This window comes from Aptenodytes patagonicus, chromosome 19 (genome assembly GCF_965638725.1).
Source record: "Aptenodytes patagonicus chromosome 19, bAptPat1.pri.cur, whole genome shotgun sequence".
Lineage (NCBI taxonomy): Eukaryota > Metazoa > Chordata > Aves > Sphenisciformes > Spheniscidae > Aptenodytes > Aptenodytes patagonicus.
In genome coordinates, this window is record NC_134967.1 from 7,932,922 (window position 1) to 7,958,811 (window position 25,890).

Genomic DNA, 25,890 nt, shown 5'->3' on the forward strand with positions numbered 1-25,890 from the left:
GAGCAGAGTTGTTCTATGAAAATGGATTTGTAAGTAATCCTTTCTTGATAGTCATACAAATGTGACATGAGATGGCTCCTGTTCCAGTGCTGTGCAGCGTTTTTATGTGTTAGTGTAGCTGGAGCTCACCTCTCCCTTGAAGGAAGTTTTATCAGTCTGTATTTGCAAATGTTGTTTTTTCCTTTGGTTTTATCTTTTCTTTTTTTATGTTTCTACTGTGTAGAAAGTTTAGATCTTCTGAATGTAGCCCTCTGTGTTGTTTTACACTGAGATTTTTCCCTGTTTGCTTCACAGAATTTGCTATGCATAGAATTTGGGCTAATGAACACTGCAACATTTATAGGCAATACTATTTTGTACAATGGGGAACATATAATCCGGCAAATAAGAATATGTATTCATTCCTGTGTGGGGACACACAACCCCCAGGCAAAACCTCCCAGCAAAATTACTGCTGGGAATGGGGAGCAGTAGAGGGAAATTCTACAATTAGAATTATTTACCACCACCACCCAAAAAAAAAAAAAAGGAAGGTATTTCATATGGTCTGGGATTATTCCTTGTAGATCCGGGCCAAACCTGCTTCTCCCATAGATTCCATCCTCTGGCAAAACCAAAATCATGAGTTAAAAGTTTTAGAATGAGAGAAGTGGCTGATCTGAATGCAGACTGTACAAGTAGTGTGTTCTTGTAAGGAGAAGAAATATGCAACATATTTACCAAAATAATAAGCCAGCACTTTTTTCCTAACCTAATACTAAGCAGTTAAGTGTATTAAGCTAAAAAACCACGATAGCCGTACCTTAAGGACCTGAGGCTCTAGCACCTTGCAAATGCTGCCTACTAACCTGATGAAAGTCTCTTGAATATACTGTATCATGAGAATTATTATATAGATTATTGGCCCACTATGATCCTTTACCAATGTGATGGTTCAACTGATACTGGAAGTGATGTGGTAAAACACCTGGGATTAACATGGCTAATTGTTCCCTTCATCACATATGGCAAGACCAGGCTAATGTTAGTTGTTGCACAATGATCTGCAAGAAAAATCTGCTTCTTCTACTTTGTAATCTGATTGATATTGGCAACTGCAGAAAACTGCCATATCTCTGAAAATTTAGCTGCTGTGTTTTACCTAAGCTTTTGCAAGACAAATTTCTGTGCAGACTTTATTTCCATTGCATGCTTCTCTACTTTTCTTTATAACAGACCTGATAAGGGAGTGAGTTGCTTCACTGACGTTAACATAAGGAAGTCCAAAATATAAAACAAACTCGGTGCACAGTAATGATTAACTTTTCCTCCCACATGTTGCTTCTCTGTGCAGTATTAAATATGGTTTTACCTCTGCAGACCTGTTAGTATAGAAGAGGTTTGGAGTGCAGCTTTCAAACACGGCAATAGGCAGATGTTTCAGTTTCCAACCTGAAGAACAGGTTCTGCAGATGTAACAGGAACGAAATGTCTGTTCAGGATTGTTACCATCCTCTGATTCCTTTTGCCTCCTCCTACTTTGAACTTGTTACCCTGGAGCTGAACTGTTTGAATAAGGACTGTAAGAGCTGCTTTGTGATCAGTGAGCTGAGAGCCCTTAACATGTAAAATGCAGGGGCGGAGCCTTCACTCTCAGACTTTGCCGTTGCCTCCCCCCTTTTTTTGTCACGCTTATGAAGGTTCCGATGCACCCTGCAAAGAAGCTAGGACAGATTGCCTGCACTGTCCAGAGAGAAGAGACAAAGGTGTGGGGGGGTTTTGTTTGTTTTTGTTTTATTTTAATTTGCTACTTTCAGGAAACATTTTAGTGTACTTTTAACACTTTTGCTTGCTCTTAGAAGTTAGCAACAAATTTTATGATATGCTACCGCAGGAATATATACAGCTTTATGATTGCAGCAGAGTTTGCTACTACTATTGCTTTTGTCTTTTTTAAGGAAGAGAGAGAATGGAAAGAGCATGGTGTCTAATGCTTGTTTTATTTTCGTAGTGCTTTCTCTTGTTCAGTGAAAATGTTCAGGAGCCTTGGAATTCTGTTAGTCCTAAGTTTTTAGATTCTCTGAGTTTGTAGGGATGAAGCAAACCGCATTTGTGATTTAAGTTTAGGCTTTTCTAACTGGACAACTGCTTTCTTCAACACAGGAGACTAGCGCATTCAGTCTGAAATGATAACCTGAGCCTTGAGCTTTCACAGGTATACTAAGCCAAAACTAAAACTGACTTGGATAAGAGAAGTTGAATGTAAAATAAACTTTAGATATTTAAATAAAATACCAGTTAAGTAATATAACCTGGCTGATTTTGTGACTGAACAGTTGCTAAGTCTTAACTTGGAAGGAAAGACACACATGACCCTTCGAAAAGGTATGCATTGTTTGGCTTTTTTTTTTTTGGTCGTCGCTTTGGGCTGTGGAGAAGGAATTTTCAGTTCTTTCCTGGCATAAAAATGTGGATTATGATTGCAGAGGTAATGGCAAATAATAAGGATGGCCAAATTGCTAGTGCTGTGTATGCTTCAAATGCCTCAGGGTCCAGAGTTTAGATGTAGGTCTTAAACATACCCTAAATCCTAAGGGTGATAATTTCTAGGATCATGTTTTGTTTCATGGTAGAGGTAGGTTCAACTGTTAAAAAATAAAATAGAAGTAGAGTAAGATTCACTGCTGACTGTAGTTAAGTTTAAGATAGGAAATTGATGGCATCTTCAGAATCTAGCTCAAAGTTAAGTTGTTTCTTTGTTGTTCAAAAGAAAGTGGTCAAAGCTTTGTCTATTAAGAGAGCTTTTTCTGTTCTTACTGAGGGGAAAAAATCTTCAGCTGGGGAGAATTCTTTCTTGCCTAGTAAGATTAGGTATGAAGGAACTGTTTAGTCCAAATGAAGGACAGAGGTTGTGAGGGAAGGTCAGTGACTACTGATGAAATGTACTAGTTATCTAAACGCGGGCAAGATTGCACGGTGTCATAGTTATTGCATTCTAATGACCTCAGTTCCAGTGTGTGAAGAACAGATGAATAAATGCTAACTTGTCTCTGAGCTCTTCAGTATCTTCAGTAGGTGGACTACTTGTTTTAGATTGTCTGCTTCTGGGCGCTGAGGGTTGACTATATATAGACTAGAGACCACGACCAGATATAGATACATTTGACGTGGCAGACCCAGTTAACAGTGGGATTTTTTATTTAATAAGCAGAATATTTTACCAGATCTACTTCTGTCATACATGCTTGTATAATGTAAGCCTCTATAACTGAATCTTGAAACACTAAGGCGTTGCCGATTCTTATATTTAATGACTATGTTGGGAAGATCAGCTCCTATAATGCATCATATTCTGATCCTTCTCAGCCCGAAGAATCTATCATTCTGATCACCTGCCTAAGGTATGGCTTCCTGTCTAAAGCCAGGAGAACTTTAATCTGAGTATTTTTTGCTAGTTTGTCTAATCCTTACGTTGGTGTTGAAAAGTTTTGTTTTTTTTTTTTCTCTGACTATCCTTGCAGCTCATGGAGATTCTCATCTTAACCCACAAGTCTTCTAGAGCCACAGATACATGGATTGTTTGTTAACTCATGCCTTGTCATTGGTAAGTAAATGAAACTTTTCAGTGGAATGTCTTGCCTGTAAATTTGAGTGAAACCTATTAAATTCATGCCCTAGAGACCACTGCAAAATTTTCAGTCATTCCTTGCTTTTGGTCGGTTTTTGTTCTGGCTTTGCAAAAATGATGATAACTTTCTAGTTTATGGCCAAGTTCCTTTTACATTATCTGAAAAGGCTTTTGTTTTCTTCTTATGTGGCATTCATCATTTCTGTAATTTATGCTGAATTAAAAGCTACTCCATACTTACCCTAAATTGTCTGAGACCATCTAAGTGAATGTTGCTGCAGGAAGTCCTTCCCACTGTGAGAGCTTGTTGATAACATTCACGTATTTTAAAAAGCTGTAGAGGTGCAAGACTGAAATTCTTTTGTAAAAAGAGTCTTTATTCTTGATTAGGAATAAAAGATCTAGAGTGTATGGTTCTTCTAAAGTTCTGTATTCACGGTTTCAGAACACCACAACCTTACTTTGGTTTTAAAATAAAACGTACAGAGCACTCGGTTCCTAAATATAATTCAAAGGGGCCAACTTAGTTGTGAATATCACTGGAATTTGTTCTTGTTCATCCTGTTAATTTGTCCAGAGCTGAGAAAATGAACGTATAAATAAATTTGAGTGGGTAATAGGATGAGGCTGAAGAGATTTTTCAGTAAAGACAGTCTCTCAGTTACTAAGGATCATCTGAATTTACTGCAATACATTTGTCACGCACCAGAATATCTCAGTTCTGCATTAGTTATCTATAAAATGACCCGCTGCTTCCCATGGTAGACTTAAATTAATCTGATCTTACTATTGAAATATATCCTCCAGCGTTATGCCTGAATTTTCTTTCACTTACTTCCACTGTTTGGAGTTAACCTCTGCTCCCATTGATACCGCCAGCCTAGCTAAATGATAGCAAACCTTCCTGTTTATCACTTACTGTGAATAATTCTTAATGGCATACGTGAAATGAGTAGTAGGTATAGACCATGCATTCAGGATCAGATGATAGTGAAGAAAAGGCCTGTATAACATGAGCCAAGTCCTTTTCCAAAGGAACAGCTATTCTCCCTCCCTGGCCCCTGAACTAAGTATAACACAGATGGCCACTTTGTAGAACATCTCAGCCTAGTATTTGCTGCAAGTCATTATTAAGTTCTGGACTTCCACATTACGGCTTAGAGCACAGACTCTAAATCTGTAGGGAATTTCCAAACCTTTTATTCATTGTTTAATCTGCCTCCTTTTTGTGGGGGTGGAGCACTTGCCTTCAGCACAGGTAAGTACACAGTAAAGTCATTGGATAGGTACCTGTAAAACTGCAGGCTGTGACAAATCTTTACACATGCTTAGGCAAAGTTCTGACTTTCCTTCCTGTTGTTTTTCTGTACATTACTATCTGGCAGACTGCACATGAGTCTGCATTATTGATAGAAATTTTGAGTGTGGACATCAAAACAAGCAGGTCTAATGCTTCAGTATTTTGAGAATCTTGGTTTCTGTTGTTCTGCAGGAGGCATAATGGCTAACAAAGGAACAGTGGTAGCTGGAGTTGACACTTGAAAAATTCTTTGATTTTCAAGTAGGAATTGAACCAAAATCCTGAAGTGTTCACTTAAGAGATGAGAAAATGAAGGGGATAGGGTCCTGGATGCGGAGATGGTTTCAGGCAATGTGTCATGAACAACTTCCTCAGGTGCAAAATGGCCACAATAAAATATATTCCTTGAGTCAAGTGCATAGGGCTCTATTGATGAGAAGAGCTATGTAAGAATTTTGTTGCTAAGCCTCTAGCTGCTTGAAGCTAGCCAGCAGGCCTTTGGATCTCATTTGTTAGAGCTCACTGATCCATCTGAGGTTGGATTTCAAGTAAGCATGAGGTAAATGTTAAAATAAGCACTGAAATAATTTTTAGAAGTGCAGTTTCCTCATATCCATGGACCTGAAAGCATTAGCTGAGTGAGGTTTTTGGATCGATTTGAGTCAGGAATATAGCATGCAACTTGAGAGATTGAATTTTTTTTTTTGTATACCTGGTTCTGATCTGGCCCTGCATTTTTTATTGTTTATCACAGCCTCACTTGTCTCCATTTAATTAAGGAATGGCTCCTGGAGAATCTTCTGACATCTTAATAGTTGTCAGGGAGCTCTGGATTGCCTCAGAAATTAAGAGGGAAATCAGGTGGGAAGGTGGAGGAGCTTTACATGTTAACATTACTGGGAGAGATTGAAAGTGTTGCAAAAACTATGCAGTTCCCATCCCCTCCAGGTGTTGTTTGCCAAAGGCTGTTATGCAGAAACTTGCAATACCACTTTTTGTGTTGAACCTGATGTTAAGAGGATGTCTCTTCGTAACTCTCCTTGCAGGACTAGTTACTATAAAATAACTTAAAAGAAGCTCCTCCCTGCCTCTTCTCCCCTTCAACGTGTGTTGTCCCCCCTCCCAGCTTGTTATTGCAGATTTCCTAGTGCCCTTAGATGCTGGAACATATTTTCTGGAAGTTTTCTCTACCTTTAACTGAAAACATGCAATTTGTGTTCTATTTGTTTTAAAAAAAAAAAAAAAAGAGCAAGGGATAGAGCCTGAGGAAACCACAGAAGCATGCAATTGAGGTGCCTAGAAGCAGCTATATAGGCTGCAGAGGAGAAAGTGAAAAACAGAACTTTGGGATGTGTTGTGTGCTAGTATTGTTTAGTGGGACTGCTGCAAGAACCAAGTGAAATATATTCTACTTGATTTGGTGTGTCAAGGATGTGACCACATTGGATTGTACAGAGGTAGCTGGCTGTGAGTGGAGCTGAAGGTAGGTTGTCAGATGGCTGAAATTGCCAGAAAGACTTGCATAAACTCCACTGGCTTTGGAGTGAGTCTTTGGTAAAGATGGGGTTTACCAATTGTTGTAATGCCCACTTAGAGCTGGCCTCTGGTGTGTGGATTTGGGGGTGTGTGGTTTGTTTGCACTTAAAAACCACTTGGTGGATTTGGTGCTGTATGCCTTGGATAGTGAGGTTGCAGTCTACGATTTTGTTTTTGGATCATCCCTTGTTAAATAACTCTAGGGTTTTTTTGTCTCCTACAGTATAAAGTGACCTATCCTACTTCTTTCTTCCCCTCCTGTGAGTTTAGACAGATTCTGAATGAGACGAGGTTATTGAAGTAATGTTATTTATTGACTAACAAAGTACTAAGTCCACGATAAGGTGGTGAACAAAGCAGAGCTGTACTTCGACATTTATTGGATTAGGCCCTAAAGACTAATTGTTAAGTTTAATCTTAAAAAAAAAAAAAGGGCAGCATGTGACCCTAAGGACAATGCAAATAGATTAGATTTGAGATGTTCAAAGGAGCATGTACACTGCTTTAAATTGCAGAGGACGTTGGGCATCTACACTTATTTATAGCTATGGTGTGAAATTTTTGAAGCAATCAAAGTTGTAAGAGAGCTGGAGAGGATCTCTTGTAATGGATTTGAAACCCCACAGTCCTTCCAAAGTCTGTCATTCTCTCATTCATGCTTTGAATTGTTATTCCATGTTTTCTGCTCATCACCTTTCTCCCTGTCACTGAAGGTCATTTCGTTATTTCTGTGTCCTTCTATTACCTCTAGTTTTGAAGCCTGTCATGACTGTCTTCTACTTTGTGTAAACCTTTCAGGAAAGTCAAATGTTAGGAAGTAGTGTAGGTTTGTGGAGTATTTGCACAATGTTACAAAGAGGGAGCTATGGTGTAGTTAAAGATAATAGTCTTGACTTCCATTTGCAGAATTTAAATAAGAGATTGTCCTATTTTTGCAATTTTCATTGAATGGGATTGTATACTCTTCTCCCAAAGCTGCATGTAATTAGCTCAGGTTTTTTAGTGTGTGTCCATGTGCTTGATATTCTCCAGTGGTATGAAGCCTGCTTATTGGCTTTCAGTTGTGTCAAACACAGCCAAAGTTTTATCTTTGCAGTTAGCCAGAGTAGGTTGGAGAAATGAAATACAGATCAAAGATGCTGAAGTACGTACGTACCTTCCCTTGCTGGGAATTTTGGCCGTTTTATATTGGAAAATGTAGTCATCAGTGTTGTTAAACCTGTGCTCTGGATCTGTTCTGTGCATCTGAAAGGATTTCATTTACCTTGATTGGCTTTTCATATTGTTCCAATTTGAGGTTATATATATAAATTTCTGCTATAAACTTTTTGTCTTAGTAATGATACAAGTGGTGGAAAACTACAATAAATACGTGCTGAAAGATGGCTGGAATAAGGCTGGTGAAAAAAACCTTTGCTTTTAATTAATTAGGGTAATATTCTCTTTCACTAGTAATAGTTAAATTGTTAACATGTTACCTCACCATTTAGCTAACAAGATATATTCATTTTATTTCATATTCTCTCTTACTGTCCTTCTTCCTCTGCTTAGGCTTTTGTGTCTGGTCCTATTAGGCATCCTCAGGAGAAGCTGGTCATTTACCACTGACTTGCAAAAAGGAGAACACATGTTGCCACCTCCTTTCTAACCCCTCCAGCATAAGTTATTCCTTAATATCTAAGAGATATATGACCTGGAAACATTCAAGGTCAGGTTGGATGGGGCTCTGAGCAACCTGATCTAGTTGAAGATGTCCCTGCCCATGGCAGGGGGGTTGGACTAGATGACCTTTAAAGGTCCCTTCCAATGCAAACTATTCTATGATTCTATGAGATTGATCAGTATGGCAATTAACTGCTGTGCAGAGCTAAAGCAGCTTGATTGAAGGTCGTAGGCGTTATTCTTAAAAGAAATTCCTGCCTCTTTAGATGAGGTTGAAGAAAAAATTTAAAAAAAAAAAGAAAGTTTAGCTTCTGGAGAGTGACCGAGACTGCTAACATAATTGAGAGTATTAACATTATTAGTATTATAGATCTCTTGATTACAAATGGCATTGGAGCCCATAATCTGCGTCTCCTCTTTAATATGACTCACAAATTCCTATGTGCAGTAAAAGCTTAGTTTTCCAGCAGTAGTCACTTCCTGTCTGTTTCCGAACAAGATCTTCCTCTCCCCATTCCTTCTCTGAGGCTTTTTGTTTTTCGTGGTCTATAGTATGAAACTTGTATTTTCAAAGTACTTTTGAGTCAAGCTATTGGATGAGATTTAGAGCCTTGCTTAATTAGTTCCCTTTGCTCTTCTAATAAAAATTTCCAGTTCTCCCTTCCTAATAAGAAATGCAAATCTTCTTAAGAAGCAAGAGGCTGCTGTGTGCTATGTTTCCATTGTCATTTCAGATAGGTCTGGGAAGTGGCTAGCAACAGATAAGAATTATGAAACTGAGAGGGTTTTTGGCAACTCGGGATAAATAGGGATTACAAACAAGTCTATCCCCTATATATAGAAATTGTTGCAAATTTCAAGTTTTGTTTTGTAAAGTAAATGCTAAAGTCATATGACACAGTCAATATAAGCCTGAAATAAATTACTTGGATTTAATAATAAGTCTCCTTACTTGCATAAGGAACATTCAGTTACATCATGCAGCAAAAATGCAGGGCTCTCCTGCATGTGCAGCTCTAGTTCAAGCTGTAAGAGGTGGGTGAGGAAAAGCTGACAAATGCTAAGTGTTCCTTTTAAGTGGAATGACTGTGTTCTGGGTGTAAGGTGAATGCATCAGGCTGCCGGAAAGATATTCTGATGTCCTCTTTTCTTGACTGCCTTTTCTCTGCTTCCCCCTTATATTTTTCAACTGAATTGTTTGCCAGAGGACTCTGTATCACATGCTAGTTTGTTCTGCGTGTGCTCTGTCCCTTGGGAAAAAGAATGTTGTATCACACCCTAAGGTGTGGGCTTACCCCCTTGTTCCATAGTACTGAAACAGAGTTCTTTCATTTTGCAGTTGCTTTGGATGTGAAGTAACATGCCTGGGCGTGCAAGTTATCTCAAATGGAATTGCCCAGTGAATGGAGTTGCATTCTTTAAAATGAACAGCATGTCATAGTGAACCGCAGTAGAGTTTAGAAGCAAATCCCAAGTCTCAGATTCGAATGCTTCAAAGTATTTTTTTTTCTCCCATTTGGTAACGCTTTGATCTTTTATCCTATTGATCTGCTTCCTGATCGAACTATTCAGGTTTAAGTGATGACTTAGGTTTTTGTATGTTTCATCCACAGTGTTAGTGTATCTGTTCTGGAAGGATATCAGAGTTTGTCTGAGTTCTGGTGGATGCCACATGATACCTCCCTGAACACAAAAGCAGGTCTTTTGGGGTTAAATACTACAGTAATATAAAAATGGCTAAAAGATTGTTAATGGTGTACACAGCTTTTTTTTTTTTTTTTGTCTGTAACTGATATCCATCCTGCCTCTAGGGTTTTAAGTCCTGTTTTCTGAGGGAATACGGAACCTCACACAATAATACTTAGGTAGGGCTCTTAACCTGAGCAGTCAGTTTAAATCTTGTTCATGTGGTCTGAACAGATACAGTTGCTCTCTTTTGGCTATTTTGTGACTTTTGTCAATGAGCAGTGCTGTTCTCAGAGGCCAGAGTGTTTCCTAGTATAACAGAGGTGAAATATTTTCAGAGAATGTAACTGGTATTTTTCATCATACGATCTTCACAAGAAGTTTTCCAGGAAAGCCAACCGAGCTTCTTTCATTTACTTTAATAGGAAGTCTGGCCTCTGAATCTTGTTCTGAGATAGCAATTTGAATCCTGCTGTATTTTTAAGGATTAATTGTGTGCTTTTCTGTTGGCTGCCTAGGATTCATGGTGACATTCAGCTTGCTGTTTTGGGGAGAGGGGCTGGGCTTTTTTTTTTTAACAATAGAGGTATGCTGAAGAGAAGGAGAGGGGAAGAGTGGGAAGCCTGAGGACCTGTACAGAAGCTCTAGAAGGTGGGACTGAGTGAAGAAAGAACATCTTTTGCATGAAAACAGAAGACATTTAGAGATCAGCTGAGTCACAATAGCTTCACTTTCAGATCAGAAAAAAGGGTAAAGAACATAAATTTGACATGACTCAAGACAATAAAATATTCAGTGAGCCACATCCTCATACAATGTAAAGTATTGCAGTTCATCTGCTTTCACTGAAACGATGCCAGTATGTACCAGCATGAACATCTGTGCCCATTAAGTCTTCCTCACGCTCATGGATATGTTCTTTGGTGTATAATGAGTCACGGTGATTGAACTTCCTACAAAGGAAATGACCTCTCAAAAAAACCCTAAAGCAAAGAGGTGAGAGAGTCTGGCAAAATAACTACCAATCAGTTCAACTTTCTGAAAAGGAAATGGATAGATCTTGTCTCAATGTTAAAACGTTTTCATCTGTCCTATGAGCTGTGGCTTCCTGGATTAATCTCAGGGTTAAACATTTAATGTGCATGTACCAGAAATGGCGCTTTGGCTGGTGGCTATAAAATTGTGGTTAGGAGAAGTTGCCCAGATGACCAAAGCAGACAGATAACTCGCCTGCTGTGAGGCAGTGCCTGTCATCTGTAGAAGTACTTGCTCAGAACAATGGAGTAGCTCCAGAAATGCAGTTGAGTGCAGTTTTGGCTTTTTCAGTGGACACAGTTGATTTAACTCCTGAGATGCCTTCTAACATCTTGTTTTGGTTCTGTCCTAAAGTCCTAAAAAAACCTTCTTGAGTCTTTTCTCATTCACTGTAAATCAGGGGTAGGTGCAGTGAAAGCAAATATACTGAACAAGTGTGCATCTGTCTATCTCACTACAGCTACTTCACTTCTTTCTTGTATTCAGTTTACCTTTCTTGACATAATATATTTTGTCATGCCCAGGAAATTTTGAAGATGCTTATTGAGTAGGATGGGAAAGTTAGACAAGGAAGATCTGTTACCTAACTTTGGTTTTGGAAGGTATAGGGAGAGGCTACAGGGGAGAATGAATAAGGCAGGATCCTATCTTAAGACTTTTCCTCAGCTACGCTCTCTCTCAGCATATTTTCTGTCTTCTGCAAAAGTTTACATAAATGCAAAGTATAAATAATGTATGGGAGTAGCAGCCACAACAAATGTGATAACAGAAAAGTTTAGTCTTAAGCAAATGTCGCTCACTTCATCTGAGAACAACAGCTTTACTTGTTACAGCATTTGCGTGCTTTAATGACATCACTACTGGATAAGGTGATGCTGTTAAAGGAGTCTGATAGCTCTTTGTTAGCTTTGGGATCTTTGATAATTCTACAGAAACCATTAACAAAAAAATATTTCTCTTGTATTTTAATCCACGTAAGGACCTGGTGGGTTATAGGGTCATTAATTCTCCTGATGAGTATCATACAATTTCTACTTCAAGTAACAAATTCATTTCAGTTCCTAGAATAATTCAAGTCTGAGGGGACCTCAGAAGGTAGGTTGTTTGGTACAACCTTCTGCTCAAAGCAGGATCAACACTGAACGCAGCCCAGGCTTTCCCTTCAGGTGAGGAGTCTGATTCTTGGTAAATTGTTTGCACAGTTGAATACTGAGTTTCAGCTACTATATTTGCAGATATCTTCTAGTCACTGACACAGAAATTTGAGTAGTGTGTGCAATGACTGTTTTCTGGCTGTGTAGGTTTTTTCTTTGGTTTAACCTGGCTGCAATGCTGTTGCTCTGTGTGTAAAAACTAAGATAATGCCTTTGCTGAAGTTCTTTCCATTTTTTTAACATGTTACTATTCTTTCAGTTGCACAAACCCTTTCAGGGAGACCTGTACTAGGTGCTGTGTATTGAGATAACAAGACTGTCTTATTTTTGAGAGACTTATGTTTAAGCTATAGGATTTTATAGGTAGTGGGTAGATACAAGCAGAAAGGGAGAACTCTCAATTCCTTTAAAAAAATAAAGGGAACGGGGTATCCATGGTACATGCTTATTTGAAGAACATGTACTGACTAGAAACAAAAGCTGCTTACAATTTTCTCCCATTTTTAAATGTATATATGTGTTCACTCACAGTTGAAACTTAAATTTCAGAAGCTACTTTACCCCACGGCTTTCGCACTGAAAGACAGACAGAAAAGAGGCTTGCTTGTTTGTTTCTTTTGTTTTCTTTGACTAACTCTTCAGTATCTGTTTTGGATTTTAGAGTCCTCCAAAAATTCCATGTTTGAGAGTTGGGTGGGAGGAGAGAGGAGAGGGCAACACACCATGACTAGGTGGTGATATTTTCTGTTGTCTGTGGTGTAAGATGTGTGTAGGGATTGGATTGGATACAGGTAAAAAGTTGCAGGGTTTCTTTTGTCCTTGATTTTTAAAACAGCCAGTAAAACCATAGTAATATCTAGAAAGGGTTATAGACTTGATACACTCAGAGTTTTTGCACTGTTAACCTTCTATTAGTGCAGCATTTAGCAGACAGCTTGTGAGACAGAAGTTGACCGGTAGCTGTAGGATGAGTTTCTCATATTGTCACCTTATATGGAATAGAGAAATTAACCCAGGGTGTGGGATTCAGTTTGCAAACTCCATAATGCTGATAAGACAGCTGTTAGTGGTAACCAGGAGACAAGCGCTGTCATATAGACAGCTACATGTGAAAATACGAGTGAGATCAATAGATCTATCAACATGCTTTTACAGGGTGGTCGTGATAGCATACTACAGCCATGAATTAGTACTCTGTTTTATTAGATGCTTGTTACACGTACAGTGAGTTGCAGCAAAAAGTTGGTATCTGCCCCCAGATTCTATTGGTAGATAACTCAGGCTTGCTGCTGAGTTGAGTCCAGCATCTACTGTGTTTGACCCCTACTTGAAGCAAGTACATTGTTCCTACTCCTCCTCGACATGCATAGTATTAGTTCAGCTGAACACACACTGCTATGCCATTCATATTATAGTCATAGTAGAACATTGAAGACGTAGTAGCAGTAGTAACTTCTTTTTACCAGATCAGTAAGAGTGGAGAGAAACAGTTCTAGTTTCATCAGAACATTCCCAAATGAACTGCAGCAAGAGGTGCACCTCCAGTGTTAAAATGGTGTGTCTTGCCAAGAAAGAGTTATGAATGCTTACCTTTTTTTCTGGTGTCATAGAAGCCACAGCTTATGTGTAGAAGCAAGTAATCCTATAAGCCGAAGAGTTGCGGCTGGACTTCAAAAAGTGTTAGAATCACAAATGTGCCTTCATAAAGGGTCTAGTGAAAAGTATATACAGGATAGAAAAGCTTAGAATGAGCCTTGGCAAGTCAGCTCTGTGTTTGTAATGTAAATATATTTTTGGTATTAATTTGATGATTAACTTAAAGGAAAAAAACATTTATTTTGGGATGCACAAAATAAATACATGGAAATGTATGAATTGGTTTTGTTCAGTCTAAAGCAGAATGTTTGCCCTGTATTCTTATAACAAATTATGTATATGTATATATCAGACGATGATGAAGGGATACAAATACAGAGACAGATGACAGCATGTACAAGGATGTATATGTGGGGGGACGGGGAGTATCTTTGGTAACCTATTACCTCCCTCCCCTTTCAATCCAGTCAGTTTGTGAAATCTGTCATAAGTGTATAATTTTGGTTTTGGTGACTCTAGCTGTGCTTTGTAATAAACATATTCTTTGCCAAATGAATTTCACCCACTGATATACCCAAAATTATTTCAGAGCCACAGGATACCCTTTGATATATTTCCCATCTAAATATGGAAACAAGTGATTTTAATGATGCTGAATTTCCATAGAATTAATATTGCTAAGCACTGCTGTCCCATATATGAAGTTGCTATGCATTTGGCTCCGCGTATGGGTATTACTTCATTGACTGCCATGCTCCCTCTCAACAGAGGAGATTTTGACAAGATAAAGAATGGAGAAGGTGGGGCTTGGTAAAAAGATAGTCATAGAGAGGAAATGACTTCCCAAAGAAGCTGAATGAGGGACCAAAGGCAAGAAGAGAGGTACAACTTCAACCTGTCAGATGCTGTAACAGGGACACCTCTTAGTCATGTTTTGCTACAAATGTCTCAACCCCCTGCTCTATTTCTACTCACTGTAAATTAATAGTGATGCCTCATTGCCCTCTCTCTTTTAAAATAATGTCAAACTGGATCTGTGCTTTCACAACAAAACATGTTAGGGCAATGTTTCAGAGCTCAACTTGTAATTACAAACTGAAGGAGACTCCCATAGATTCAAACAGTTACCAGCACAAGGTAGGATCCCAGGTTTCTGTCTTGTGTGATTGCTGTTTTGGAGTGAGCCTTTGACCTTCTTTCTCTGAGGAAGGTATCCGTCTGAAGGTTTTGGAAAGGTGAGTCTTCTGTAGCCAGTGGGTAGGAGATAGGTAAGAAAAGGGAAGGAGAATGCCAGATAATGATAAAGAGATACAGCATGGAGACAGTTGACAGCAGGTAAGAGGAGAAAAGAGCTTTAAAGGGTAAGAGACAGAACTGAATGAACAAGCCAGCATCACAGCAGATAGTTCTCAAAGCTGTCCTTTGGGAATATAGCTGATACATTCACTTATGTAGAATGATTGAGTTAAGTGTATGTGTATATACTATATGTATGTGTATATATACAAAAAATTAAACCCAGCATGAGTAGTTTGGTTTCTGGAGAAGTTGCTGCTGGCAAAAGCATAGATTTCTGTGATTATAGAAAATACTGGGGTGAGGGAAAGAAGAGTCGGTGGCTTCTGTTATGTGAGGAGCTACCTGGGTATAAGCAACTGCTGAGGCCTGTCCATTGTATGTCATCTAGCTATGTTCCTGCAGTAAATATTGTATAATAAACAGTTAAAGCAACTTCCATTATTTAAAAAAATTGTCTTCTCCAGGTTTGCAACGTGCAAGAGACCCTGGGAAGATACACTGAATACTTGTAACTACTTTGCTCCTGGGAAGGGCCATCGCATCCATTCCATCAAGACTGAGCTCAGTGGTAGTTCTTTCTCCACACTGTTACTATCAATTTTATTCTTCAATGCATGGAACATGTGTCAGCAGGATTAAACCAGGACAGTCTCCTGAATGTGGAATTCCAGAGAAGGTGCTGGCTGTGACTTCCAAAGTAAGCCAACAACATCCTGAAATTCTTGACTTTTCTCAGATACTTTTATTACTTGGCTGAATCTTTCTGCAGATATCTGTTCTGAAATACTTTGATGTGGAGCAAGCACTGTTGCTAGGCTGCTCTGAAAGCTTGAGATGGCTCTGACTTCTCCAAAATCTGTAGCAGAGGATTTGACACCAAGAGAAGAACTCATGCTCCATGATGGAAACTGTTTCCACTTCCTCTCCGCAAACATCATCACAATAGGTAAGTGAAAGGTTACCGTCCTTTCATCTAATAGTTTGATATTGAAAATACTTTCTTTTACTCCCAATTTACTTTTATTGTATTGAGATTTCATATGGGATTTCTAGATTTCCTTAAACTTGTTTGAGGGAATTGGGCTTGTATATTCCTCAGTCCCTTTTTTTCTGTGTAGTTGGTATGATGACTACAGTATGGGTGAAGTGTAGTTAAAAAAAAACAAAACAAAAAACCCCCAACAACCAAAACAAATAACACTCCAAACACTGCCGCCCCCCCAAACCCCAAAAAAACCAAAACCAAAAAAACCCCCAAAACCAGCAAACAGTGTCACTACTCTGGCCTGATTTTGACCTGTTCCAGTAGTATCCAGGAGTTGGTGGCATATATGAGACTGTAAATAGCTGATACAGGCTGGGAATTAAACGAGATGGTATTGGAAGGCAAAAATTGTAGCAAGTTTAAATAAAATATGTAATACTGCCTTAGACAATAAGGATATCTTTGAATCCAACTTTCTTATGGCCTTGCGTGTACACACAGTCTCCGACGTTTGAGTCATGGGAAGGGACCTTCATGTGTAGAATTGCTGAAATTTTCTCATCACATATTCTTAGACTGGAGGTTTTGCATGATCAACTTTACATTTGCAGTCTTAGGAATGTTCAAACTGCGTTTATTTGTTTGTCAGCACAGTGTTGTGTTCACCTACTAGTAGCAAACCCCCTAACATGCAGGAAGATATGATTAAAACCGAGCCTTTTTTTGGCTCACTGTTTTAAACTGACAGCTAGACCAACCCACGACCCCTAAACTCTTTTCTCCATTAAAAACAGTTAATTCCTTGGCGATTTTAATGGAGGGTGAAATTTATGTGTTATAAACTATTTTGCATGAAGGAAGTATTTGGTTTTTCAGTGTTCATTAAGTACAGTATGAATTGTTATGAAACCTTTTGCTGCATGATAACATAAGATTATGACTATAATGTTACCAGTGTTTCCCCAGACATGCTAGACAGCATAGTATCTTCATGTAACTGGTGACATTTATACTTGAATAAAGGATTGGAGTGTTTTTGAGATGCGCTTAAATAGATGGGAAACTGACTTCTACCCTCAAGTTAGAGAAAAATACAAATAGTACCCTCACCTAATGTGCTGATTAGAATCTTGATGTATTGTCTTCTGTAGCTGTAAATAATAATGGTATGGCAAAAAAATGGGGACATGGCAAAAATCACAGGTAGATTGGAAGGACAATATAAGAGTACTCTTATTTACCAGACCTTCAAACAGCACAAGTTTGCGTCAGTAACAAACTGGCTCTGAATCATTGTCTGACTTGTGGCTTAAGTGGGGTATGCACATTTCCCATAAAATGCCTGTGATCCCTTCTGATCTTCAACTGAATCTTTCATGGCAGGGAATGTTTCAATTGTTGGTTTGCTAAATATTTGAAGTTTAAAATGTCTTCAAAGATCAGTAAGCATATTTGGAGATACATGCTTATCTGCTTTTGAAACCACGGATAATGTGCATATCATCCATGATTTGTTAATAAAGAATCATAACATTGGTGCCTTTACAGAAACCAACAGATGCATCCGTGTTCCTGGCTGTGTGCCTTTCATTGTATCTGTAAGAATGTAAGGTCTATGTGTTTGAAAAGTGACATATTTCCAACATAAGTAGGTTTCCAAGTATAAAACCAAGCAGCTGTACACAGAAACTGCGCTCCTGCTTTTAGATTTTCATGTCCAAATGCAGTGGGAACCCAGTATTAGACTGTTTGCTTATTCTTATCCCTTGTTGTCCCCAACAGATAATGGGTATCTGGTTTAGTTTGAAGATGTGTCTAATAAAAGTTAACACTCTTCTGAAAGAATGCAAACCTGCCTGTGTTAAATTTGACCGTTGCATTTTTAGCCGCCTCCCAACGCTGGTTAGCAGAGATGTTTTCCTGAGAGATGAATTAATTAGCTGGAACATCCTCAGTGAGTAGCAGTTTGGTGGCTTGTAGCTCCTTTTGGCAATTAATGTAGATTGGAAACCATACATGTAAAAATGAAACTGACAAGACGCATAAACACAGATGAGAGAGAAAAGGAATAGAAGTCTTAAAGTCTTGGTGGTTTAAGAGATAAGCACTGGAATTTAAAAGGAATGTCTATCACTTTTCTTTGCAAGACAGGTAGACAGATGATGGCCAACAAGAACTGGCTTTTGAATGTAGGTAGAAATGAGATCTGCCATTTATTAAATGGTATCAATCATATCCCAATTAAACCTCAGTTTTAGGGTTTAATCCAGCAACTAGCAGAGATCAGGATTATATCTAGCAGGAGGAAAGAGATACATATTTTCATATCTGGCATTGAAAGTTCTATTTCCATAGATCTCTGAAGCACCTCGTGCTGGTCATTGATCCTAAAATAGGCAAGTCTTTAGATTGAAATCATGTTCTTAAGGACAGTGGATTTCAGAGGGAGGCGGATTGTAGGAGAAAAGACAATTTAGAAGAATTACAGAATTTGGTCTATGCAGCTTTGCTAGAGGAAATGTTTGTGTCTGCTGAATTCCTCTTAAGAAGGCGGTGATGTATGCTGAATCTTTTTGTGAGACAAAAAATTATTTTTCTTGTCAAAGCAATTCATACTAATAAGAAAGAAACAGTGGTAGCCCTGTAACTTAGCATTATCCTTTTTGTGGGTGATTCTAGCGCAGTTGCCTATCAACTATTTTTTGGCTTTCAACCAGGCTCCTTTATTCAGCAGCACCAAGCGATCCTAAGTATTTTATTCTTTAATCTTTACCAGATATATTCCCGAGGGAACGCTAAAGGCTGGGAACCGGGAGGAATCATTGCAATAGAATGCAGCTACGAAGGCCATAAGAGCAGCAAGGAAAACCCAACCCCTTTCTCAAAGCAAAACATTTTGGGCCACATGTTTAAAAAATGTAAATTAGTATCATAGGATGAGACTGTCAAAACCAATTGCAACTTTTTTCCTGGATTCTTTCAAGTGCTTCTGGAAAATCTTTCTTGAAGTTGATGAGAGTGGGATTTATACTGCCTCAGGTTGTGGCTCTGTGCCATGAAGTTGTCTGAATTGAGCTGAGAGAGAGAGAGCTCAAAGAAGAACTGTTGTTAGCTGTTGCTCTTTTTTGAGTGTTGACAGCTTGTGCAGAGGAAAATGAGCTCTTCTCTTGGGAAGCTCTGGAGATTACAGATGTGATTTTGCACATCAGGTGTTTCTGGAGATTGGGTAGGAGGAAGGGAATTGTGTAACTGATGTCTGTGGCAGATGAATTTGTGCCACAGGAGAGATCTGAAGGAGGAGGAGCTGGTTTGTTGCATTTAAAATAAAAAAAGTTGGTTTGCCCAAGATTTTAATTGGAATTTCATGTATTCAACACAGGACTCATTTGCTTGAAATACATTCTCATTTACTGCCTACGGTCATGAAGTAGACAACACTAAAAGTTTTGGCTGGGCTCTCACAGGAGCTAATGTCATCACTTTGGCCAAATTTTCAGCAATTGTGAGATCAATTTAGCTTTCTGCTGGCTTACAATTTGGGCTGATACATATATTTTTTACTAGCATTAATGGGGCTGAATATATTTGTATTGTAGTTGTATTAAAAATACCTTGTCAGTGAAAATATAATCCATAATTAACTGTCATTACACTAGTTCTTATCTTTATCTTATCATATATTTAGTGATACTAGTTTTTTCTAGTAGAGGTAGCTATCATGTTTGATCATCATCTAAATGTGCTTCTTGGGTTCGCTGTATGCAGTAAATACTTAAATAGTGTATATTTATTCTTGAATTTATGCAGGTAAGTGGAGCATCTGTTCACAAATAAATTATTCCAATGACTGCTTTTTTACTTTTTAAAAATAACCATGAAGCATATTCTTAATTGAAAGGTAATCTAAAGGAAATGGACAAATTTTTAACTTCCTGCAAACAGTAACTACGGTTTAGCTATTATGCCTGTGTTAAATGCATATGCATTTTTTCAGCAGTGTTGTAGGATTTTTTTTTATTCTTTCAGAAGTCTGTTGAGCCTCTGTTAGTGTCCTGTTTGCCTTGTTGCAGCTTAGGCAAATGCCCAGGCAGTTGGCTAAAAGAAGCTTGCATTGAGCGTCATGATCACTAGCAATGGAATGAAGCATGTGCTGAAGTACTTTGCTAATACCTAAGAGGTATTATTCTTAGCTGACGAATCTCTTGAATACTGAAGGCCTGTAGCTGGATCTTTAGCATTCCACTGTCCTCTCTTGCCTTTGCACAATTCTTGAGCTCTCCTGAACTCTGCAAGCTGTTCAATTCATATCTTGTGGTTCCTCAGCATGTGAAGATATGCTTGCTCATATGCTCTGGGGAAGGTTGCCCCAATACTACTATTATAGCGTGTCAATAGAAGAGGAGAAATATTTACAAAAATTATTTCCTGCCTCTCACCTGCAGATGAAACCAATAATGATAATTTTTTTTTCCTAGCTGTTTTGCATAAATTGGTTTGCAAGGGGTTTGAAAAAGAAAAGTGCAGAAATTTAGAGGTGAAATAGGTATATTACATCATCTGTGTGTTTTCTGGCACTACAGAAGTAAGATGGTATGTTCCAGTTATTGCAATATTATATAAACTGACTTTTAGGGAACTGCTTGTTATTTGTAGGATGAATTGTAATTTGTTGCCTCCTGAACAAGAATTGTCCATTACATACTTCTGTACATAAAGCTCTATCAGTGTGCACGTAGGACAAAGTGCAAAGAAATGGCAGAAATAGCTGGAGGGAGAGAAAGTCTTCATTGTGCCTGTGCAGCACTTCCAGCATTCCAAAGCAAGTGGGTCTGAACCTAAACAAAAGCTGGTCTGCAGCTCAGGAATCCCTTTGCAGACTTGCTCAGAACACCCACTTGAGTTTGTTCTTACCTCCCTAATTAACTCTTTATATGACTCGGTTGAAATGCTGTGTAGTGCAGTGACAGCTTTTGTCTTAATTTGCCTTTGTATTGTAATAAATGCTAAGTAATCTACACGGAAGTGATCAAAATACTGTTGAGCTGTTGTCTTGAGTAACCTATGCTTTCAAATATGACATTTCAGCTTTATCAAGCCTATGCTGTCAAATGTAACACTTCAGCTTTCTTGTTTGGGTGAATATATCTGCAAGAAAATTTAGGAAAAGATGGAGCTAGAGAGTTAAATCACTAGTTGGAATAAATCCATGCAGTTAAATAAATGTTCCTCAATTGATCGTTTGGTCCCATAGTATCATAGCTACCTACAATCTACTTATGTACCATACTTATTAATCTTAGACAGCTTGCAACTCTTAGCATTCTTCTGCAGCTTTCTGATTTGTTTCATCAGTTGAGACAAACAGTTTTCAAAACTTGTTGCCTTTTTTGGAATAAAAACTCTGCTTTTTTGTGTAGGCTGTATATGGGTGAGGAATAAGATTGCTATGTAAAAAGGAAATCTGAGTGGAATGCAATTAACTTTTACATAATTTTGCTGTATAATGTGATTCAACATTGGGAAAGTCCAAAATCAAGGAGGTATATGGCAAATTCAGTAATCCTCTATTTTTCAAATATGTTCTGGCGTGTCTAGACTCACTTTTCCCTTGTAATCTGATGAAAGTGGGTTGTGCACAGACATGCAAAATCCTGCTTGCTTAGATACATAGTACATCAGATTAGCCTCAAGAAGTACTTAAGATGGCCTTCAGCATGTGGCTCTAACATGCTGCCTGTCTACAAGAGCAGTGCTTCTGTCATGGCAGGGGGGTTGGACTAGATGATCTTTAAAGGTCCCTTCTAACCCAAACCATTCTATGATACAAGTTTAGCTGAAGAACAGACATGCAAGTGATATTATGTGAATTAGCCACAGCTGTCTGAAAGTAACTTGAATTCAAGCTAGATTTCTGTGAAACTGCCCATCAGTTAAAAATAAAATGTGAACTGATACTGTAGTTCTACAAGTTCTGCATGTATTAGTGAGTGACTGAAGAATGGATACTGGTTTGGGTTTGGTTTTTCTTGAATCAAATCTGAAAAGACACACTGTTTATCCCATGTGTTTAAACTTAAACATGTCATTTTCTTTGATTTGGTACTACATAGTGGATACTACAAAATTTTGCCACCAAATCCTGAAGTTTTTTATGTAGTCTCAACATAAAGAATTATGTTTTCAACACCTTTTTTCCTTCCTGGATGTAGAGTAAGGCTATAGTGTAATGAACATTGCAAACTGCTGTTTGTCCTCCTTTTTGCTGCAGAGGCAGAAATGAACGTGAGGCTTGCAGAATGCACTATTGTTTCCTCTGTTGGCAATGTCAGCTTATACTAATTTAAAGTGTTCATGAGTCCGTGGACTGTTGTAATAAAGACATGAATCTAAGGATATAATACTGGACTGCTCAGCAGACCCAGATTCTAGCTCTGATTCTGTTAGTGACTTCTTGTTTCACTGTTTTTGTAACTTCACTTTGTCCTTCTGTTGTCTCTTATTTTGATTATAAATGGGAACTGCTGTTCCTGCACAACAGACACTTCCCAGTCATGTTTGAGTCTTTTATTACAGGTGCTGAAATACAAATAATAATAATGTTCAACCTAAACAATTCAGAAATGAAATAAGCATGGTAAGATCTTCTAGACAGTGACACTTGGGGGTACTGATATCAGCTGCTTGGGAAGCGTCCTGCAAAATACAATCTGTAGACCCCCAAAAGGTCTGAACCCTGGGAGTTTTGTGTAGCTAGAAATACTGAGTTATGTGAGAATAAGTTTGGTATGTTAGTTATTCTCTTTCCTGCCAAAAAAACAACCAACCAAAAAAAAAAGCCTAAGCTGCCCCATCTAGACATACAGAATTTTTTAAAATTAGATTTAGATGTTTTTGTATTTAAAAAAAAAAAAAGCTATGTCTTTTATGATGAAGGGCTGTTTAAGTAAAGCATCTGTTGTATAAGGCAAATGTTCTTTTGGCACTCATTATGTATTCTAGGTACCAGTTGGTTCCATTTAGGGATGCCTGATCTAAATCTACAAGGGACTGACATGCTAAGAATGGGAGGGAAAAGGTGCTATTACTTTCAGGTTAACATTTCAAAATATTGGAGAAAGACCTAGAGTAGGGCTATGAGAAATGTTGACAGAGCTGTGTGTCTGTGAATTGCAGTGTGAACTGTACACAAGGATGGCAGTCAGCAGTTTCCAAATTCTGCTGCTTGCTTTTTGCAGTTATCCTGGATGAGCTGAATCCTTGCTCTGTGCCTCACAAGATTAAAATGGAGGACAATAACAGACTATCTGTGTAGTAGTCAGCTATGTATGCCTGCTCCAGTTGATACACACTTCCTAGTCTGGGTAGAGATTTCCCCTGCAGTCCCTCTCAGATTAACATTTCACCTATATGCGAGATTTCTATAACGTAAATTCTGTGCCTTGGATGTAAGACAATGATTTCTTTGGAAGTAAGCTTGTGTGTATCTGAGGGGCAGAATTTGTCCTAGAATACATAAATTTAAAAAAAAAAAAGGGGTGTAAATAGGGGGCTCAAAAGTGTTTCTGCGTCTGCTGTACTGGATGAATTTCTATTGAGGCTTCTGGGTGAGTAACATTAACAGTATTAACTTCATTTGCGGAAGAGGTGTGAACATTTAGACATTCATAAGTGTTAGACCTGTGCTGCAACTGATACACATATCTGCAACTCTGAGGTTTAGCACTGTCTGAACCTCGGTACCCGAGAGCTGGAACAGTACAGCTAAATAGTTTGAGATGTATTTCTACATTATTTCTTGAGCCCATTTCAGCTCAGAATTTCTCTAAGCTTAGGCTTTTAGTACTTCCTAATGCAGATTCAGAATGTGACTGGCAATTTCTAGCCAGACTTTTAAAAAACTGAAACAAAATTTGTTCTATTTGCAGGCATATATGTGCAAATAAGCAGCCAAGCATTTAGGTGGGTGTTTTGCCAGAGACATCACAAACTGATGTATTTTCATCTCCGGTGGTGGTGGTCTGGGGCAGATCTGAGGACTGAAGAAACAGTGAAACTGAATGAATTTTCAGTTTGTGAAAAAGGCTGTTTTCTGTTGTCCATGCTCATGTAGCATTCTTTAATACTGTTAAAGTCTTAGAAGAAAAATTGTTTGAAAGAATTCGGTCTTTGAGCAGTTTTATCTCCCACTAAGAGATGACAAGATTGTAAGAAATTGTGCCATTTATGTAATGCAGCGTGTGTTGTAAATGAGAAAGTATCTTGAATTACTTGATGACAAGAGCAACTTCCGGTCCTCAGGTCATGTTGCAATACAGAAGGTAATATTTGACTGTAACTTAACACTAGAGGGCAGCGGTGCTCTTAATTTTATCCATACATTCATTACACTATATACATGCATGTTCCATACATACATTACATACGTCTGATGTAGGGCAGAGATTTGCGAATCACATGTGATGGAAGGTACCAGGAAGACATTTGGCTCAGTATGCAGTCCCTGCTTCCCTCCCGCCTCTCCACCAGAAAACGGCTGAGCAGAAGGCTCAGTCTTAAGAGTCCAGACTGAACCACTTGAGTCCAGGTTACAGGGCCTCCAGGTATTTGTTTCCAGCTGCAAAAGAAATGTGAACAATCATTTTTGTGATGGCTTGTTAGAGTTTCTCTTGCAGATTATTTCAGCAATCTTCACTTTAAAAAAAAAGTGAGAAAAGTCACTAGAACTAATATTTGCTTAAGTGTACCTCCCAAACATCAAGATTTATAAAATCATTTGAAGTTTGAGATGACAGATGATGACATATAAAGACAATGCTTAGTTACATTTTGTCACTTGTTTGCAACAAGTGATTCCATGTAAGCATCCCTGATTCGGTTGTATTTCCATGTAATCACTGGATTAAAAAAAAAAAATCTTATAGCAATGCACACAATTCTTATCTTGCAGCTGATTGAGGAGTATTAATCTGAGAATTTACAACAAAAATTTTGAAAGTACTTGGCGTGGTTTTACACATAAGTTACTGACTTTTATACTCATTGTATTAACCATTGTCATTATTAAAGGACCTGAATTGATGCTGAAGTGCACATGAGAAGGGTAGCTTAAGATGCATGAACAAAACATAACTGAGCAGTCAAATCACTAGGAAACCAGTATAAGAAAACAGACTGTGGGGAAGTAATAGTTGGAATTAATAAAAGCATTAGGAAAATTTAACTAAATGGAAAGTCTGGATTGATTGTAATACACTTGGGTTATTTCTTGTTTGTTTGTTTTGAGATATTCAAAGATATGTAAAACAGCTAATTTATATTTCAGATAATTTGTGCAAAAATTAATTTTGCTGTATCTGAAGCATTTAAAATGCAAAAGGGTCCAATAGGGTTCAAAAGTACTCTGATATACTGCACTGAATGAAAATCTTTCTTGAGGCTGCTAATGTTCATGATGAACCAGTTAAAACTCACCTGATTAAGCATTTCAAGATTGCTGTAGAATAAATCCGGAATATTTCAGTCCAGTTTAATGGTCTTGATCTGTGCTCTCATGATTCAAAAGCAACATAAATCTCAAAACCTTCTAGCTTGTGTTTAGACTAATGTAAGCACTCCACAACCTGGATTCTTTCTCAGCTGTTATCTTCCTTTATCTATTTACAGAGTGGCCTTACAATACTACTATTCTGGTTTATATCTATTTCTGATCCTTCTGTAGGATAAATAATGATACAAGGCATAGCTCAATAGTAAATCTGGACCAAACTCTGTGAGGATCTTGCATTTCATTTTGACTGTGCTGAACACTGGTATCTTGTCTTTCAGCTGATGTGATTCATATATTCCTTTTTCCTGTCTTTGAGGAATGTACATTTGTTTTCTTAAGGATATTAGTTTGGATCAAATGAGCTTTTTAAGCCTTGCCATTTAGCCCAAATAGGTTCAACAGGCAATGAAAAACTGTCAAGCTTTCTAGATTAATTTCTTTCTTGGGTTTGTTTGTTTGGCGTTTGTGTTTGCCTGTTTTTTA

The 25,890-nt window shown here is 38.1% G+C and overlaps 1 protein-coding gene across 1 annotated transcript in view; it reads left to right on the forward strand.

Annotated features, from left to right (window-relative positions):
- Positions 1-3,325: 3,325 nt before the first annotated feature.
- PLCH2 (phospholipase C eta 2) overlaps positions 3,326-25,890 on the forward strand; it is a 116,853-nt gene continuing 94,288 nt past the window's right edge. Inside the window, exons 1-3 of the mRNA XM_076355999.1 lie at positions 3,326-3,380; positions 3,501-3,583; positions 15,340-15,821. Coding sequence (XP_076212114.1) covers positions 15,710-15,821 — 112 coding nt within the window. The 5' untranslated portion in view covers positions 3,326-3,380; positions 3,501-3,583; positions 15,340-15,709. The remainder of the gene's footprint in view (positions 3,381-3,500; positions 3,584-15,339; positions 15,822-25,890) is intronic.